The following is a 19661-nucleotide window of genomic DNA, read 5'->3' on the forward strand; positions in this document are numbered from 1 at the left end:
TCTCGGTTTTTCAAGTTACCCTATGGTTTTATTAGGGCAGCAATTTTTCGGTTGGCGAAAAAATCGTCAGTCTCACTCAATGGAATGTTGTCGCATGGCCGATTTATCGTTCTGCTCATCGCGATGATGAACCGTTGGCTCCAACATGTCTAATTAGGCATTATTACCCTACACATGCTCCTATTCCCCCCCCCCACTCGATCGAACACTCGGGGTCATACCCTATTGGCGTCGTCCCTTGAGTGCCCTAAGTGCTCAAAATTGTCAAACTTTGACGGGACCTAACTCGGAATCTGTGGCACCTACGAACATTCTGTTTGAACCTACGGGGCCACGAGAGGGGTCCCTACGAAAGCCTATCTCGGTTTTTCAAGTTTCCCTACAGTTTTATTAGGGCAACAATTTTTCGGTTGGCGAAAAAATCGTCAGTCTCACTCAATGGAATGTTGTCGCGTGGCCGATTTCTCGTTCTGCTTGTCACGATGACAAACCGTCAGCTCTGACATGTCCAGTTAGGCATTATTACCCTACGCATGCTCCTATTTTGCCCCCCCACTCGATCGAACACTCGGGGTCATACCCTACGCATGTGACATCCATGAAGGGATATGAAAGGATATTTTGTAAACAATCAAAAACATTTAATGATAATCAAGTTGAAGCCTTGAGATTTATGCAATATGGTTCAAGTCCAAAACTGTACCTCGAAGCCACACACTCTTCCCTCTCCCAGCATACATAGAATTTGGAAGGATTTGACGAGAGTGTTTTGATTTTACTTACGTCTTGTGTATTATAATATAGACCAATTTGCCAATGTGACATCTTCATATGAGAGAAAAGCTTCATTTTATCTCAATACAGTTGTACCTATTTCATTATTAGAAAAAATAAATAAGTTCTGCACTAAACTGTAATAAATAAATTAGTATCCTCTATATTATGGATTTGAATTGATGTTCTCAATTAGTTATTATTCCTACACCTCACACTCACAAGATTAATAATGAAATGACATTTATGATTCATCAAATGCTGACAAAGTCTAATCAAAGTTCAACTTCAAGATGTATACAACATATCATATTCAACTTCAAGATGCATACAACTTACCATATTCAAGCTCATGCCAACCACCACTTGGATATTGTTATATGTCGATTAAAGTACAATATATGTAATAAAACCATATAGTCTTACAAAAAAGCCATCATAGACCATCTATGTCGATTAAAGTACAATTCATTTGTAACAGGGGCACACTCACAATGTGAAGTTGCAAAGCCCTGTGGGAAGCATCAAAATAGAAATTTACTAATCTGACTCATACTACTGTCAAAAGCATCAAAGATGCTACTGCTAGAGAACACCATGCTCCATTGTGGAGAGAATATTAGGTGCATCTAATGTCAGCATCTGAAAATGAAAGAATGTTATTCAATTGCCAAAATCTAACTAACTTTATTTTATAAACCATTAATGAATAAAAATAGACAAGGTTACCTGAGTGAAAGTTTGATGACCACCTTGACTAGTCAATGTCAAATGTTTGATTCAATAGATCATCTGTCATGATAATTTGATCCACTGCAGATGTGTCCTGGCCACATGCATTTGAATCATCTTCATGATAATAAACACAAAAAGACCCACAATTTAATCTCATTAATGCACAAAGGAATATGTACCGTCACCAAGAGAGGGCCTTGTCAACGATGAATGAGCTAGCATGAACCTGTGTTTTTAAGAATTGTTAGTCTACACATAAATTGCATGGATGAACATAAGTGGTGTTGCAAAAATACGTCCCTTCCAATTATATTGAGTGTACTCGCTATGTGCATGCAAAAACCACGTTGCCCAAAAAAAACGTTCATCAATAGACCTGCATTTTGAACACATCCTTAATATACACTTAACAAACTTGAACATTAAGGTTTAATGATCATTGTTTGAAATGAAATGCATGATAAAAAAATAAGACACCATTAAAGACCTACTACTCAAGTGTGCCTGAAGGGTCATCTCTTTGTTTAAGAGTATCCAATATTGCTTCATGATCAACAATAGTCACTGTCCATAGCTCTTTGGTCTTCGATTTTGCTTGATGCTTCAACAACTTGAAATTTGTAGCTATAATAAGGTGTGAATACATTATAATGGTTTTGTGTCTCTCATAGTCTTCAAATGTAGGTATGCCATTCTTTCTAATCATGTATGTTTGCAACCAAGTTCCCACAACAACAACTGAACCTTTAGGATATGTGAACCCATCATCATTTGTCACTGGTTGTGTTAGCTTTTGTTTTCCCTGTACACATCGTGCCAACCAATATTCTGATCTCTCTTCATTCCCTTGCAGTGCAACAACTGCAAAAACATGTCTTGGTTGTACAAGATTTGATAGACGATCATACTTAAGTGAACTTTCCATGTCATCGTTTGACAAGGATACTGTTTGAGATAAAGGAGTTAGATAGTGGGGAACCCACGTATCAACCCACTCACTTGACTTGCACTGATCCCAATCACACTGAAGACAACTCTGACAAAAACAAGCCAACGCTCATGTCCAAATGGTCCATGTACTTGCATCTGAGCTGAGAAATGAATGCATCTTTGAAGAATCTTTAATTGTTTGACAATCCAATCTATCTCCCACTGTTCCCTCCTCAACCAACCAAAAGAATCTGCTCACTGCTGAATTAAGAGTACCTCCATGTGACAATGTTGAACTACACCAATCAACAATAGAACATGCATCAGAGAAATTTGCACCTTAAAGCCTCAATTTCTCCTTAACTAGAGCTCTCTTCAAACATGCACCTGCTCCATCATGCTCTCCCTTCCCATGCCCTACCTCAAAAAAACACCAAATATGAGGTATACGCCTCTCCACATGCATTCTACTCAACCAATAAAACATACGGGAAATCTTGAATTGACCCATACAGTTATCTGACCATATTATATGTCGGTCAATTGCAATATCTTTCTCATGCAAGAACTCAAAAAAATTCTCGAAAGAATGTTGCACATACTTGGAGGAGTGTGATCTATCATCACTCATATAAAAATGATACTCCTTGATTATCTTCCTGTCCTCTTCTGTACTATCAGGAGCATGTCTATATGTAATGTGAACAAAAATAGCAATATGGACTGAATTGTAGTACTAAGATTGTACCTCATTCTGTGGTTGCAATGTATAGTTCTCTGCAAAATCAACCACCGATACAATAGTGCCAATCAGGAAAGAGTTCTTACACATCCTGAACTGTTGATCCAACCACTGAGACCTATGGGTGTGCCTTGCATACTTGTAGAAAAGATTTTCCTTAAAATCCAAAATAAAATCAGCAATACTCACTTCTCTTGAGACTAATTCGCATCTAGAACCTTCACCTCCACTCTTCAAATTATATTTCACTGTCTCGTATCTTTTTTTCTCAACATAATTATTTCCAAACTCGTGCTCGCTGCCCTCATGAAAACATGAAACAAACTTTGACAACCCACCGCATTCTGAGCACTTCTCATTCAAACAATCATTTCTATAGAAATAACAACCATCATCTCTAGGGCATAAAAACAGATCTTGCAAGTCTCTTGATGATCTCGGAAATAGCATTGCACCACACTCCTGCAACATCTCATTAGTATGCATCATAGAATGAATATGACATAAAAGTTCATGGTACATTGAAAACTCCACATGGTACTTGCAACAACAGGTATTGCGAATCTTAAGAGGAACACAATAAAATGGTTTCAAAGATTCAAAGGCCCTTTGTGATATTTGCAAAGTTGGATGTAATTCACAAAAAAAATTGTACAACATTGTTTAGCTTGATTCCAAGAAATGTTTGGGATGTAGTGTGCGGTCTCGGTTGCCGATTCTTAATTTCAAAACGTCCTTTACATTGGGTGACACTCTAGAATTAGAGTGCCAAAATTGTTGAATCTCTTCCTTCACATTTTCAGTCAACTTTCTATCAACACGTGGAAGCCTCCCACCAAATGCCCATGTATCTTGTTGAAGTGGATCGTCAAGTCTTTGTCTTCGTGCAAGTGCTCTATCCAAAGTTTTATGGTTTATGTTAAAATCAACACAAGTTTGTCTCATTTGACAAGCCTTCCTCAATTGATGGCTTACTAAGGAGGTTGTAATCACTCTTCGAGCGGCTCTCTTATCTCTTTCTTTGGTATTCTTTCCAATAGAATTGAGAGCGTCAAATAGATTTTTGCAATAATAGAATTTCTCTCCGTCTTCTTGTTCATACAAATCTTCAATTTGTTTAGCAATGGTCTCATCTTTATCATCTTTAGAAATTGAACAAAGAGTTGGCATTGCTCGGTCAATGTCTTATTGCTAAAATTTTGGTTGAAAAGTTTTGTAGCCCACAACCGAACGGTTATTGTTGACCTCTTGCCTTCAAGATTCGCAATAATGTTCTCATCGATTTCAAATAACCATTTTGGGGTTCTTGAAGGTCTTGGATTTGGAATTTGTCTTTCATCCATGAGAGGGTCTTCATTTCTAAAGTAATTAGGTGTTACATATGGTTCACTTGGTGAGGCAATTCCACCTTCAATGTTAAAGTTTTCCACATTTTCACCTCCTATGTCAAAATTTTCCACATATTGAGCATTTTCATTATCACTTTCAACATTTTCAAAATTTTCAATATTTTCACTTTCAAAATTTACATTTTCATTTTCAATAACTTGTGGCACATTTTCAATTTCAATTTCCTCTTCAGTTGAAATAACATTAGCAATATTTAACATACCTTGTCTTCTCCTCCTATGACATTCTCTATCTCTTTCTCTATACACTTCAACTTGGTCATTTGAAAGTTTTCTTTTGCGTTTAGACTTCCGACGACTACTACTCCCCATTTCCCTCCACACATATGCTCCTTCATGATTGACAATGTAAGTTTTCACTTTAAGAATCTCCCAAAAGCACAAATTTGTCTCTAGTTGTCTGAAACCCCGTGATCCTCGACAGAAAACATAGGACCCAGATTGTCGGCCGTTGGAACCTACAGAATGGACCACAAACCCTTTTTTTCTTGGTTTTTAGCACTAAAATCGGATATCGGATTTTATCCTATATCCAATTTTTGTACAAAAATATGTGGTCCCCCAAAAAAATTCCCGTTGCCGCCATTTATGAACTAAACTGCCACATGGCAAAAATCCGATATCCGATTAAATCAGATATCAGATTTTATTGGTCATATTTAGAGGGGGAGAGAGAGAGAGAGAGAGAGAGAGAGAGAGAGAGAGAGAGAGAGAGAGAGAGAGAGAGAGAGAGAGAGAGAGAGAGAGAGAGAGAGAGAGACCCCTTAAGACACCATAGGACCCCTTAAGACACCATAGGACCCCTTAAGACATAATATGACCCCTTAGGACACAATATGACCCAAAGCGACCCAATATGGTGTCATTAGGGGTCATATGGTGTCCTAAGAGGTCATAAGGGTTCATGGGACACCATATGACCCCTATGGACACCATATGACCCCTAACGACACCATAGGACCCCTTAAGACACCAAATCATGTCATTAGGGGTCATATTGTGTCCTACGACCCCGTAAGACACAATATGACCCCTAATGACATGATTTGGTGTCTTAAGGGGTCCTATGGTGTCGTTAGGGGTCATATGGTGTCCATAGGGGTCATATGGTGTCCCATGAACCTTTATGACCTCTTAGGACACCATATGACCCCTAATGACACCATATTGGGTCACTTTGGGTCATATTGTGTCCTAAGGGGTCATATTATGTCTTAAGGGGTCCTATGGTGTCCCAAGACACCATATGACCCCTAACAACACCATAGGACCCCTTAAGACACCAAATCATAACATTAGGGGTCATATCATGTCTTACGAGGTCGTAGGACATAATATGACCCCTAACGACATGATTTGGTGTCTTAAGGGGTCCTATGGTGTCGTTAGGGGTCATATGGTGTCCCATGAACCCTTATGACCTCTTAGGACACCATATGACCCTAATGACACCATATTGTTGTGTCCTAAGGGGTCATTTTGTGTCTTAAGGGGTCCTATGGTGTAAATATGACCCCTAACGACATGATTTGGTGTCTTAAGGGTCCTATGGTGTCACAAGACACCATATGACCCCTAACGACATCATAGGACCCCTTAAGACACCAAATCATGTCATTAGGGGTCATATTGTGTCTTACGGGGTTGTAGGACACAATATGACCCCTAATGACATGATTTGGTGTCTTAAGGGGTCTGATGGTGTCGTTAGGGGTCATATGGTGTCCCATGAACCCTTATGACCTCTTAGGAAACCATATGACCCCTAATGACACCATATTGGGTCGCTTTGGGTCATATTGTGTCCCAAGGGGTCATATTGTGTCCTAAGGGGTCCTATGGTGTCCCAAGACATCATATGACCCCTATGGACACCATAGGACCCCTTAAGACACCAAATCATGTCGTTAGGGGTCATATGGTGTCCTAAGGGGTCATAGACCACAATATGACCCAAAGCGACCCAATATGGTGTCCTAAGAGGTCATAAGGGTTCATGGGACACCATATCACATAAATATCATTAAGGGTCATAGTTATGGGTCCCAAGACACCATATGACCCCTAACAACACCATAGGACCCCTTAAGACACCAAATTGTGTCGTTAGGGGTCATATGGTCTCTCTCTCTCTCTCCCCCTCTCCTTCCTTCTCTCTCTCTCTCTCTATCCCTCTCTCCCTCCCTCTCTCTCTCTCTCCCTCTCTCCCTCTCCTCGTCTCTCTCTCTCTCTCTCTCTAAAATATGACCAATAAAATCTGATATCCGATGATTTCTACCATGTGGCAGTTTACTTCATAAATGGCGACAAAGGGAAATTCTTTAGGGAACGCAAATTTTTGAACAATATCTGATTTTATCCGATATTCGATTTTTGTACTCAAATTTTCAAATTTCGGCTCAGGAATGCTTTGGTATTAGGCTTGGAAGTAACAAGCCTGGAAAGTCAACTGAAAAAACGTGTTTTTCAATATTCCTTGATTTTTCAGACTTTACACTGGTGGCTGACGACTTTTTTTGTAGCCAAAATTGATAAAACGAAAAGGGTTTTTTAAGGACATTCCCAGCTTTCCAACAATATAAGGCTTGTCTTATTTTGACTTTAGTAAATAATTACTATTTATTTTCTAATTGAATTCTGACAATAGTCCTGATTGATATACTGGTTGAAAAACACTCATAACTTTCAAATGGTATAACATTTTTTGAAACCGAAACATGCATCACATCCTATGCTTCGTCTACTATAGGGAAAAATAAAATAAAAATAAAAATTTCGTAAGGTTTTGACCAAGTTTAGGTGGTCAGACGTAGGAGTTTTTGAATTTCTGAAAAGTTGTAGTAAAAAAATCATAAATAATTATTTAATTCATAAAAAATAAAAAATAAAAATGTGTCACATCCGGACATGAGTCTAATACTTATATTATAAATATTATAAAAAAATATTAAGATTTGATTGTGATTAGGGTGGTCAGACACACGTCTACTTCTTATTTTTTTCCTAAAATTTTAGTACCACTGCATTGAAATTTGAAATTTTCATCAAATAGGATTTTTTTTTTCCAAAAAACAACTAGTAGCTTAGAAACTACATTCAATTTTCTATATATTCTCTTCTTACATATTTTAAAAATAATGTTCACAACTTATCCAAATTTTCATGTCAAATTGCATAACTTTGATTTTTCTGAAATTTCATTGCCACTTAAGGGCCTGTTTTGGCACACCATGATCCTACACATACCCTTAGGCAAGGCCCTAGACAAACCAACAACATTTTCCTCATTTTTTGTGCATTGTAGATTCAAATACAATTTTTCGATAAATTTTGAAGGTACACCTGAGCACTGAGCATACATAGATAGTGATTCCCAGAAAATTTTACTAGAAAAGGCTTGGACTATGGTGCTCAGTGCTAGTGTCCTATTTGTTTGAATTGGAACTTTGAGGGAAGGCAATTTGAAGGCTTTTGAGCCTATATCTGACATCTATTTCCACCTAGACACTTATCAGGAGTATGGCACCTAGCTTTAGTATCTAGCCATTTTGAGTTTTTCTTTCTATCATAGGTTACTCTATGCATCTCATTTCCATCTCTATAATCCTCAATTAACTTCTAGCCCTATAGCTATCTATTTATGCTATTTTTTTGTCAATTTCCTAGCATTTTACCTTATTCTTGCATTTTCTCATCTAAATCATTATCCAATTATCAATAATCAAAAGGGTAATAATCAACCACAGTGCCCAATTCTCCTAAAAGGCTAAAGTTGGACCTAATTGGTTATTCCTCAATGAATGTTGAAAATGACGAATGAATAAGTTTCTAGTTTACCTTCTAGGCTTAGAATCCATTTTCATTCATTTCAAATTGTAAGATTCTCAAAGAGTTATGAATAGGTCACTCTTGTGATTATTTGAATTTGAATTTTTTGTTGTTGTGATGCATATACTTGTATTTCTAAGGATCAAAATTCTAAATTAGAGCCCAAATCTAAGAAATATATATATATATTTATATGGCGATAGATTTTAGGGATATAGATTGTGAGATCCTACTATCCACAAAATCATCATTAGCTGAAAAGTAGTATTTGATGAATCTTCTCTAACAAAATTAGACATTGTAGAAGTTGATATGAAATAGGAACAAGCACCACAATATCAACAATTTCAGTTGGAAACTCATCCATATTTAGAAAATAGGGAGCAAGAAGAAGCTTCTAAAGATTAAGATGTGGATGCAAAAAATATATAAGAAAATTGTAAAGCGGAAAATCGCGATCGAACCCTAGTTGCTCTCCCCTCTTCCAACTCCAAGGAGAGAGAAGGGAGATTCACTAGGGTTGATGGTTTTCACTTAAGGGAGAGACTTTACATTCAAAAGAGGGGTTGAAACCCACAAGATCCAATCCCACACAATGCAAGATTGGATGCTAAATGTGTTTCAAGGGTTAAGAAAGAAAGGCTACCCTCTTTTGTAAAGAATGTTGATAGAAGAATTAAGCTAGGAATGCATAGAAAGTGACAAAGATTCGCTTATAAACTGAGATAGGGATATAGGATGAAGCTGTGGACCTGGAATTAGCAGTAAAATGTCGATACGGCGCTGTCCTGCAAATTTGAGCAAAAGTTGACGGGACGATGGCGCCCGACGTGCACACGGTCCTCCGAAAAATCCGCGAAACGAAGGGGGATCTGTTCGTCTCTGCACGAGGATTCCAGATCTTCAATTTCAGCCGCGTACTTGCAACCTACACATAGAAAAGCGAAGACGAATGGGGGGTTAGGGATTAGGGGTTTGCCTTTAGGTCAAACCCCGGTTTTGGAATTAACCAAGAAATGAGAAATTGATGTAAATGTAAATGTATGTAATGTAAAACAAGTACTAATACCTTGTTGTAAGGATGTTTGTATCCTTATGTGCGAAGGTATAGATGTTGTTGTTTGTTGTATGTTGTATGTTGTAGCATGTAATGTGTTGTAAGTGATCTCCTCTTCAATGGTTGAATCCTTGTCTTGAATGCAACACTTAGCCTTGAATGGAGACTTGGAATGAATGCTTGAATGCTTGAATGCTTGAGTATAGTTTCCACGCTTTTTCCATCATATATCCTTCTTACCCAATGGGAGAGGCAAATGTAGTTTATATACTTGCCAATTAGGGTTAATAGACTGATTTTCCCGACCTTAGGCCGACTAGGAAAGTTAATTTTCAATTTGCAAACATAAAGACCCGAAGTCCAAAAGAGACCGGGCCTAAAATAGGACCCAGGGACCAGGGCGCTGGGCGCCATGGTCCTGGGGACCAGGGCACTGGGCACCCTAGTCCTGAAGGACCAGGGCGCTGGGCACCATGGTCCCACTTCTAGGGGCAGCAGGGTGCAAGGAGGATCAGGCCAGGGTGCTGAAAAATGCAGTTTTTGATGTCATGAATCAAGTTTCGGGGTCTCCATTCAGGTTCAGTGTTGCGCCGCCATCGTGAAGACCCAAATGCAGTTGAAATTGCAAGTGTCGCAATTTTAGGACGCTACAAAAATATGAAAATACCACAACCATCTCTAAGGAGATCTACACGAGTCAGAAATCCTCCTAAAAGGTATGATCATTTTGTTTCATAAATTGCTTTGATTTTTAATGATGGGGAACCAAGTTATTATTAGGAAGTGATGGATGGCACTAAAAATACTAAATTGAAAATAGCAATAAAATAAGAAATGGACACCTTAGAGAAGAACAAAATATGAGACTTGGTAGAACTTTCAAAGGGTAGGAAAGTTGTTGGTTGCAAATGGGTCTACAAATTGAAGAAGGGTGTTGATGATAAAATTGAAAGGTACAAGGCAAGATTGGTAGAAAAAGGATATTCTCAGAACCTGAAGGTATTTATTTTCATAAAAAAAATTCACCTATTGTGAAGGTTGTTTCTATTCAGGCTGTGTTAGAATAGTTGCATGTTGCTTGATCTTGATTTAGAGCAACTAGATGTTAAAACAATATTTTAACATGGAGATTTGGATAGGGACACACACACACACACATCGAACAACCAAAAGGGTTTGCTCAAGATTGCAATAGAAAATTTTCTTGCAAAATCAATAAGTTATTGTATAGCTTGGAGTAGTCACCTAGGTAATGGTAAAAGAAGTTTGATTCCTTCATGGTGAGCCAAACCTTTACGAGAAGTGAGTATGATCATTGTGTTTACTTTAAAATTTTGAAAAATATTTTATTCATTACCTTGGTGTTATGTTGATGATATGGTTGTAGCAAGAAAAATCATTACTAAAATTAGTAAGTTAAAGGCTCATTTGGCTAGGATGTTTGATATGAAGGATCTAGGAGCAACAAAAAATTTTGGGCATAGAAATACATAGAGATAGGGAGTACATGATAAGATTTGGTTATCACAACCAAAATATGTGGAGAAGATCCTCATAAGATTTAGTATGAAAAATGTGAAACTGGCACATATCCCTTTAGCTCCCCATTTTAAGCTTTCTTCAAATTTATGTCCTACTAATAAGGAAGAAAATAATTATATATGTCTCATGTGTTGTATGCTAATGTAGTAGGAAGTTTAATGTATGTGATGGTATGTACAAGACCAAATGTTTCACATGCAATTGGTGTTGTCAGTTGATACATGCCAAATTGAGTTAAAGAACATCAGGCAATGGTGAAATGAGTGGTTTGGTATATTAGAGGAACAAGTGATTATTGTATCACCTATAATACTTGTAGTGATTTTATGTGTGGTTATGTTGATTCATATTTTGCAAGTGACTCAGACAAAAGGAGATCTACTTTAGCATATGTCTTTACCCTTGTAGGAGGACCTATTTGTTAGATGCCAAAGCTTCCAGAAACAATTGCTATATCCACACCTGAGGTAGAGTATATGGTTTTCTCACATGCATGTAAAGATACAATTTGTTTCAAGGGATTTTTGGGTGAGTTTAGAAAAGTTCAGGACATAGTGACTATATTTTGCAATAGTCAAAGTGTTATCCATTTGGCTAAAAATCCACATTATCATAGTAATACCAAGCATATTGAAATTAAGTACCATTTTGTAAGATAGGTATCGATATAGGTGGAGTAACTCTTGATAAATTTCATACACTAAAAAATTGTGCTAATATGTTTACTAAAGTAGTACTACTAGAGAAGTTGAGTTGAAGTTTGACTTCTCTTGACTTGCAGAAAAGGTGATGAATGGGTATGGGTAGGTATCAGGTAAATTGTTGTCAAGGTGGAGAAAGTTGGATAATGACAACAAGATAATATTAAGAAAAAAACAAACACGATCTTATCTTTTAGAAAAATAGTTTTTTTCTTTAAGAGGAAATTCCTAATTTCTTTAAAGGAATAAAACTGATTTTTTCTATATTTGATGGTGGTTGTTATCTTGAGAATATCATATATTTCTTTTGCCTTGAAGCAAAAGTAATTGAATTATATTTGCAATTACAACTATGATAGCAACATTTCTGAAGATCATAATTAGTTTTCTCCGAGTAATAAGAATGTTTATACCTTTCTCAGTAGATGTTTCCTTGACATATTATCATAATTAGTTTTCTTTGAGCAATAAGAACGTTTATACCTTGCTCAGTAGATGTTTCCTTGACATATTATCAAGGTTTTACCATGTAAATGTGTGTCTTATTTGTTATTTTATTTTTGTATCACATTTTTTTTCAATATTTATTTGCAACTAATGTGTGCTATACTATTTATTATATTATGAGTTTATGCTTTCACTTCCACAACAAATCCATATCCAATCAAGTTATATAATAGAACAATATCATCACAAGAAATTATCCCAAAAAATAAAAAATAAAATATGTTACAAAAAACATAGGTGAATTCTTAATATTTCTTGATAAATAATTATAGTAGAGGATGATAGATTAAAATCACAAGCCAACCATACTCCTAGAAAAGTATCCAATTAGTTACATTAAGACATGCACTATAAAAATGAGTCATATACCAAAATAATGAAAAGATGTGAAAAGTAACAAAATAAATCTAGGATTAAATTCTAAGTAAATAATTAAATAATCCATGAGCATGCAATCATGAAAACAAAGATAAAAATTATAGCATAGACATTTAAAAATAAAAAATCTAATTATAAAATTCAAATATTATATTCTTCAACAAGAAATTATGAATTAAATGTACTAATGTCTCTCCAACACTCTAATATATTTTGTTCACATTTATTGATTAATTAAAATTCAGAATATAATATAATTTTAAATTATATAAATTAATCATTACAATTAAATGTACACATCAAAATGAATTTTGATCACATTGATTAATTAAGTGAAACTCAAAATGTAATATAATTTTAAATTTAATAAATTAATAATTACAGCTAAATGTTCATTTGATCACATTTCTTAATTAAAAATTAAAATATAATATAATTTTAAATTTAATAAATTAATAGTAACAATCAAATGTACATCAAAATGATGTTTACTTTTAGATTGATACACTATATGACTTTGATATCAATATTTCATATTTCAGATCATACTCAATGATACATCAACCTGCTAAATAGACATTACTTAAATATAATGATATGATTAATAGCCATCACCTATGTGGACCAAAATCAAATATCATTAAACTAATAAGATGCATAGTAATCCTTTCACCAGATACTCACCCAGTAAAAAATCAAATATCATTAAACTAATAAGATGCATAGTAATCCCTTCACCATATTCAACAAAAATGACTTCATTACCTACTTTGTTAACTTCGCTTCCAATGGGTAGGTAAGGCAGGTACAAACTTTCAAAGTTTTTCTATAAATTTTTTAATCAACACATTCCGGAATATTCTCTAAAACAAAAACAGCGATGACCAAATCTATGAGCAGAATTATAAAACATCCATAACGACATTTAAAGCCGTTTAAATTCTGATCATTAGTCAAGGGTTCTTCTGCAACACAATCGAGAATTTTTCGCTCAGCCTGAAATGGAAGAAGTAAAGATTGGAAGAAAAGTTATGGTAGCAGTTGATGAAACAGAGGAGAGCATGTACGCATTAGAGTGGGCTCTGGATCACCTCATAATTCCAGGGGATTCTCCAGCCTCTGACAAACTTATTCTCATGCACGCACAACTCCCTGCTGGAGCAAATACTCCACTTACAGGTCATGGTAATGTAAATATTTCAGGTCTCTTATGTGTATTTATGCTCTGTATTTGTTTTCGTTTGCCTTTGCCGAAACTTTTTCAGTTTTGTTTGGGGTTTGCAGTTGCATTTTTAGGCCATGGCAATGCAAAAGTTTTAGCTCTTTTATTTGTATTTAACTTCTGTATTTGTTTTCTTTTGCCTTTGCCTAAGAATTTTCAGTTTTGTTTGGGGTTTGCAGTGCATTTACAGGCCATGGTAATGTAAAAGTTCTAGCTTTCTTATGTGTATTTGTCCTCTGTATTTGTTTTCTTTTGCCTTTGCCTAAGAATTTTCAGTTTTGTTTGGGGTTTGCAGTTGCATTTACAGGCCATGGTAATGTAAAAGTTTTAGCTTTCTTATGTGTATTTGTCCTCTGTATTTGTTTTCTTTTGCCTTTGCCTAAGAATTTTCTGTTTTGTTTGGGGTTTGCAGTTGCATTTACAGGCCATGGTAATGTAAAAGTTTTAGCTTTCTTATGTGTATTTGTCCTCTGTATTTGTTTTCTTTTGCCTTTGCCTAAGAATTTTCAGTTTTGTTTGGGCTTTGCAGTTGCATTTACAGGTCATGTTTTGGACATACTGGAGAGAAGAGAGGCTACCAATTCCAGGCAAATTTTAACGCGTGCCAAAGGAATTTGCGAGAAAAGAAATGTACGAGGAATCGATTTCGTCTGTGTTAAATTTTCAGTGCTTGGAGAAATCTCAGGTCTTAAGGATATTTTTTTCCCCCTTTTTTGTTTGAATTTCAGGTTGCAGTGGAGAGTAAAGTGGTTGAAGGAGAAGCCAAGTATGCGATATGTGAGGCGGTTAACCAAATGCGGGTGGATCTACTCGTGGTAGGAAGCCGTAGTCATGGAGCCATTAAGAGGTTGGGATATTCTTCCCTTTGTTTTGTTATATTTTATTTACGTCTTCCAAGTAGATGAAAGACTATTAGAAAGTCTTCTCTGTCCGTGATTAATGTTAGGCAAAGATGTAGGTCCAAAGCTTTTTTTCTTTCAAAACATACCAACATATTTGTAATATGACGTACAGATTTACAGTAACAAAACAAATTCACAGCCATAAATTCTTACATTATTTATTTTTCTTCCTTCATTGTACTAGGAAAGTTTATATGGTGGTTAGTTCAGGTCAATTTGATGTTTTATTAGGATTTAATTATATATTTTTTTATGATACCTAAACTTGATGTTTGGAGAAATTTTATAGTTAAATGTGTTTAGGTCAAAGTGCTACAGTAACTTACCAAAAAGTCTTGATGCTTTGCTTTAGTAAGTGTCATTTAAGTGGACTATTCAAATTCATGAGGGATGAGTTGTTACGAACCATTGCTCATTAAATGTATTTGTGTCAAAGTAATACTAATAACTTGTTATAATGTCTTGATACTTCACTTTTGTGAGTGTCATTTAGATTGAATAAGTCCTAAGTGGACCACTCATGTCATACTCATGAAGAATGAGTTGTTATGAATCATCTCATTAAATGCGTTTGGGTAGAAGTAGTAGCAACTTACTATAAAGTCTTGATACTTCACTTTTGTGAGTGTCATTTAGATGCAATAAGTGCTAAGTGGACCATTTATATTCACGAGGGATGAGTTCTTGAGAACCACTACTAATAGAATAAGAGTCAATAAAAAAACATCACATAAGAAAAATATCATTTCTAAGAAATAGCCTATTAAGAGGAATAATTTTATAATCGAACAAAACTTAGAATGGTTAAGATAAGGGATAGTGATATTGAATTTAAAAAGAAAAATAAATAATAAAAAAATATAGTATATAGATATTTAATCAAAATGATTAATAATCATATAATTAATAAGTTTAGATTGATAATATTATTTACTTTTAAATTTAAATAAATAGGAATAATGACACTTAGCTCTCAACTTGATTATAAGAATGTGATAAATATAGTCAATTGATTTGCCAATTTATTAGTGTTCTAGAAATTATTAGACAAGCATTAGTGTCATTCAATTTTCTATTTAATGTTTTGCTTTAATTTCACATATGCAAAATTGACTATGATAACTACAACTTTGAACTCTGCTAGTGAATTTGAAACCTATGTCTAAAATGATTTGCACAAAAAAAAAAAGTTTAGAACTTGCTTGTCTTGATGTTTAGAATTTGCTACTTAAATGGATAGTGTTGATAAACAATGTTTAGGAGTTTGCTAGGCAAGAAATGTTCTTCTTTGTTCAAACCATTGTTGTGGATTCAATTGTTGGTGCAAATAATCTAAAATAGTAAGCAAATGTGCAATTATGTCTAAGGTGTTGATTTAAGTTAATGATGTATGGTGTTAATGCTCAAGATAATGCTTTAAGATGTTCTTCTAGGTTCCAAATGGATCTTTTTGTTAGGAATGGGATTAAAAAACATTATACCATATCATAAATGTAAAAATAAAATATAAAGATAACACAAAACACAAACACAGATATATGTGGTTCACTTAATATGGGCTACACCCACAATGGAACCGTTAGTCCTTTCTTCTATTCCATCAAACAAAATGAAGGGATACAACCTACAATACATATTTTATAACTTCCTCTTCTCTCTATCACATTCTCCATTTATGATACAAAGTATGTAATACAATACCTACACATAAAGGGGTTTGCCTTCTAGGGCAATAAAATACCAACATAATCTTTATAGTTAGATTTATGACCTAATGATAAATGGTCTAGATTTGCAATATATATATATATATATATATATATATATATATAATGTGGCTTTTGGTGAGAATTTTTTCTGTTACTTCCATTTCCAAGATATTGTTTTAGCAAGCATTACCGCACTACGAATCTTCCCAAAACATGGTTAATGCTCCATCATGTATGTCCCAATTACGATAGTTTGAAATGAGGGATCTGTAGTCTTGCATAAAGTTCCAAATTATTGTGCCCCGGGTGCATTTGTAGTGGTCAAAATGTTGGAATCCTCATTATCCTCTAAATATTTTTGTTGCAGGATTCAAGCCCGATTGAGATGTGGCTCAAGAAATATTCTCCATAATAGTTTAGCTTCCATTATTATGTTCTGAATTTTTTGTTGTCTAATGCCAACACCCCCTAATTCTTTGGATTTGCAAACTTTATCCCAGACAATGAGTGCAATATTGTCTTCTTCTTAATTGCCTTGCCAAAAACATTTCCTCAAGGAATGATTTATCTTTTGGTTAGCCCCTACAAATAATGAGAGGCATGACATTATATATATATGGATAGTGGATAAGATTGCCTTCAACATTGTGATATGCCCCGTGCATAACAATCACCGACCTTTCCAAGAGGTTGCTCTATTTGAATTCTCCTCTTAGAGATTACCCCACAACTTTTTTGATCTCACTCCCTTGTCCAAAGGAATCCCAAGGTAAGAGCAGGCAAGAATCCCTTTCTTATAGCCTAGTACTCTTAGAATTTCTTGTTATTTCCCTGTGTAGCGTCCTAAAATTGCACCCCTTGCAATTTTGACCACATTTTGGGTCCTCACCTTATCGGTCTCATCCCTATGCTTGATTGGGACCTGTTTATGCCTCTTTTATGCAATCAAACTTCATTTTTCACCTTGTACCTTGCATGGCCACCTTGTTCCTGCCCCAAAATAGGGCGTGGGGCCTTGGGATCCCCTAAAGGGGACCTATCTTAGCCCCTCTCCCTTGGACCTATCTCAAATATGAGCAGGAAATGAATCCCCTATGTCGGCCTTTGTCAAAAAATTAAACAATATTTGACAATAGGCAAGTATATAAGGAGGTCTTCCTCTCCCATTGAGCATAAGAATCCATCATCATAAGGTGAGAACACGATAATGATCACAAGGTAAGGAGACTACATCAAGCATTCATCATCTAGCATTTCTCAATGTTGCATATTCTTCATCTATCCATTGGAGCAACATTACATCTATGTAGGGGAAAAAAAGCGAGACTAGGCTAACATGTCCTAATCCTACCTTTTGACACACATTGTGGAATACGAAAGAGCCTAGAGGTATCACACAATTGACTACTTCTTTTTGTGGAAGAGAGAGCCACGGGCTACCTATTAGGATTTCTATTCCTTTGTTGTAATTGAAAGATAAAATGATGCAAGTTCAATCCCTAACCCCAAAGTGCAAGTATGAACTAATAACAAGATTGCAGAATTGAACTTAAACTATGAAAAGCTGTAAACACAAGGACAAGACAAGAATGCAAATGCGTACCCGGAGTCAAAATCTGAGTGGAAATGTTCGGGACCGGAGCGCGGGCGCCACTGTTCTGATTCTGCCCCTGAAATTGCTCCTGAAACTGTTGTTTTGCAACCTGGAAAACTGTCCGAACTGCCGAAAACTTGCTGTCTGATAGGGGGACCAGGGCGCCCAGCGCCTCTGTCCCAGGGACCAGGGCGCCCAGCACCCCTGTCCTGGCAGGACCAGGGCGCCCCACGCCCCTGTCCTGGTCTTTTGTTCTGAAACTTGGTGTGTTGTTCAGTCTCCGTCTGCTTCTTCTGGATCTGCAACTTGCGGCGTCATCTGAATCCTGAAATCTGCACTTATATCTGAAAAGGTGTTTTGGGCGGCTATATAGGGTTTTGCCTTAGTCAAACCCCCACTTTGGTGATTTCCACCTCCACGAATAGCCAAGTTGTATTGTAAAAGTAATGTGTGTGTAGACTTTGTGTGTGTGCAAGGTCCTAAAATGCAAGTAAGCAAACTAGAGCAACCTAGAAAGTAAACCCTAATTGCTTGTAAATGATAATGTAAATGCTCCAAATCAAGATGCAAAGTGATCTAAAGCATGAATGCAAGTGATATAATGAGACTTATGCAAAGACATGAAAACAACATGAAATCATATCCAACCCCAAGGGAGGGGTACAAGCCAATCTTCAGTCGGTGATCCCTTATTGCTCTTCAATGCCTTCAAAGCCCTAAGTGGATGAATGAAATTGATGAATGCTTGATGGATGAATGTTGAATGTTGCTGAAGTCTTCAAAGATTTGCTTTTTCGCTGCATATGAGGTTCTTGAAAACAAAATTTCGATCCCTTCAAATGAAGAAAGAGAACTCTTATGTATGAAACCCTAGGTCTTACTTTCAACTTTTGGCCGACCTAGAGATTGAATCTCCCGCCAATTTCTTGGGGTTAAGCTTTATTTTATGATTGGATCGCGCTCCTAAAATTTTGAGAAAAATGTCCGGGACCGTGTGCACTCCGGGCGCCATGGTCCCGACAACTTTTCACCAAATTTTTAGGGCCGTCAGATATGATGATTTTAGGGAGAATCCCGAAGTTACAGGTGATTTCGAGATGTTTTGACCCTCGAAATCAAGCCCCCAAATTCAAAATAAGATTTAATTAGGGTTTTTGATTAAATGATGTATTGGAGGAATAAAATGAAAGGGGGCACACTTTAATGAAAGGGCCCAACTTTATGATGTGGAGGACGATGAAATAGGACCTTAGACCTAATTAATTTGATTAATTAAGTGCTAAAGGAGAAATGCGATGCAAAATGCAAACTGCGCCAAGGCGGGTGCTAAACTAGGTGTGAAATTGTACTGCTTTAGCAAGTGCGTACAATTTACGACGCTACATTTAGCCCCCACTTTAGCGGTCATATGAGTACTACGTGCATATGCAAGCTAAAGTACAGGAAAGTAAACATTATTTGAAAAAGGATATATTTATAAGTCTGTCGAACGAAGCCCCCAGCGGTATTTGTAGTACACAGTTAGGAACCGCACCCTACAAAACACACGTTAGATCACAAAATCACCTAATGCTTATTAAGGAAAGCGATGAAATTTGCGAGTAGCTATATGCCCCCCTGTTGCGGCTTGC

General features: G+C 36.1%; 1 protein-coding gene across 2 annotated transcripts in view; it reads left to right on the plus strand.

Annotated features, from left to right (window-relative positions):
* The first annotated feature begins 13454 nt into the window (after positions 1-13454).
* The window catches only part of LOC131060542 (universal stress protein PHOS34), a 42641-nt gene continuing 36434 nt past the window's right edge, over positions 13455-19661 (plus strand). The window contains exons 1-3 of one of the 2 annotated variants that reach the window (XM_057993793.1): positions 13455-13782; positions 14355-14455; positions 14554-14672. In XM_057993793.1, the coding sequence (XP_057849776.1) occupies positions 13605-13782; positions 14355-14455; positions 14554-14672 (398 nt within the window). In that variant the 5' untranslated portion in view covers positions 13455-13604. Of the gene's footprint in view, positions 13789-14354; positions 14456-14553; positions 14673-19661 lie in introns of both variants that reach the window. The other variant, XM_057993794.2, reaches the window with a different exon arrangement.

The sequence above is a fragment of the Cryptomeria japonica genome, chromosome 2, assembly GCF_030272615.1.
Source record: "Cryptomeria japonica chromosome 2, Sugi_1.0, whole genome shotgun sequence".
NCBI classification, from domain to species: domain Eukaryota; kingdom Viridiplantae; phylum Streptophyta; class Pinopsida; order Cupressales; family Cupressaceae; genus Cryptomeria; species Cryptomeria japonica.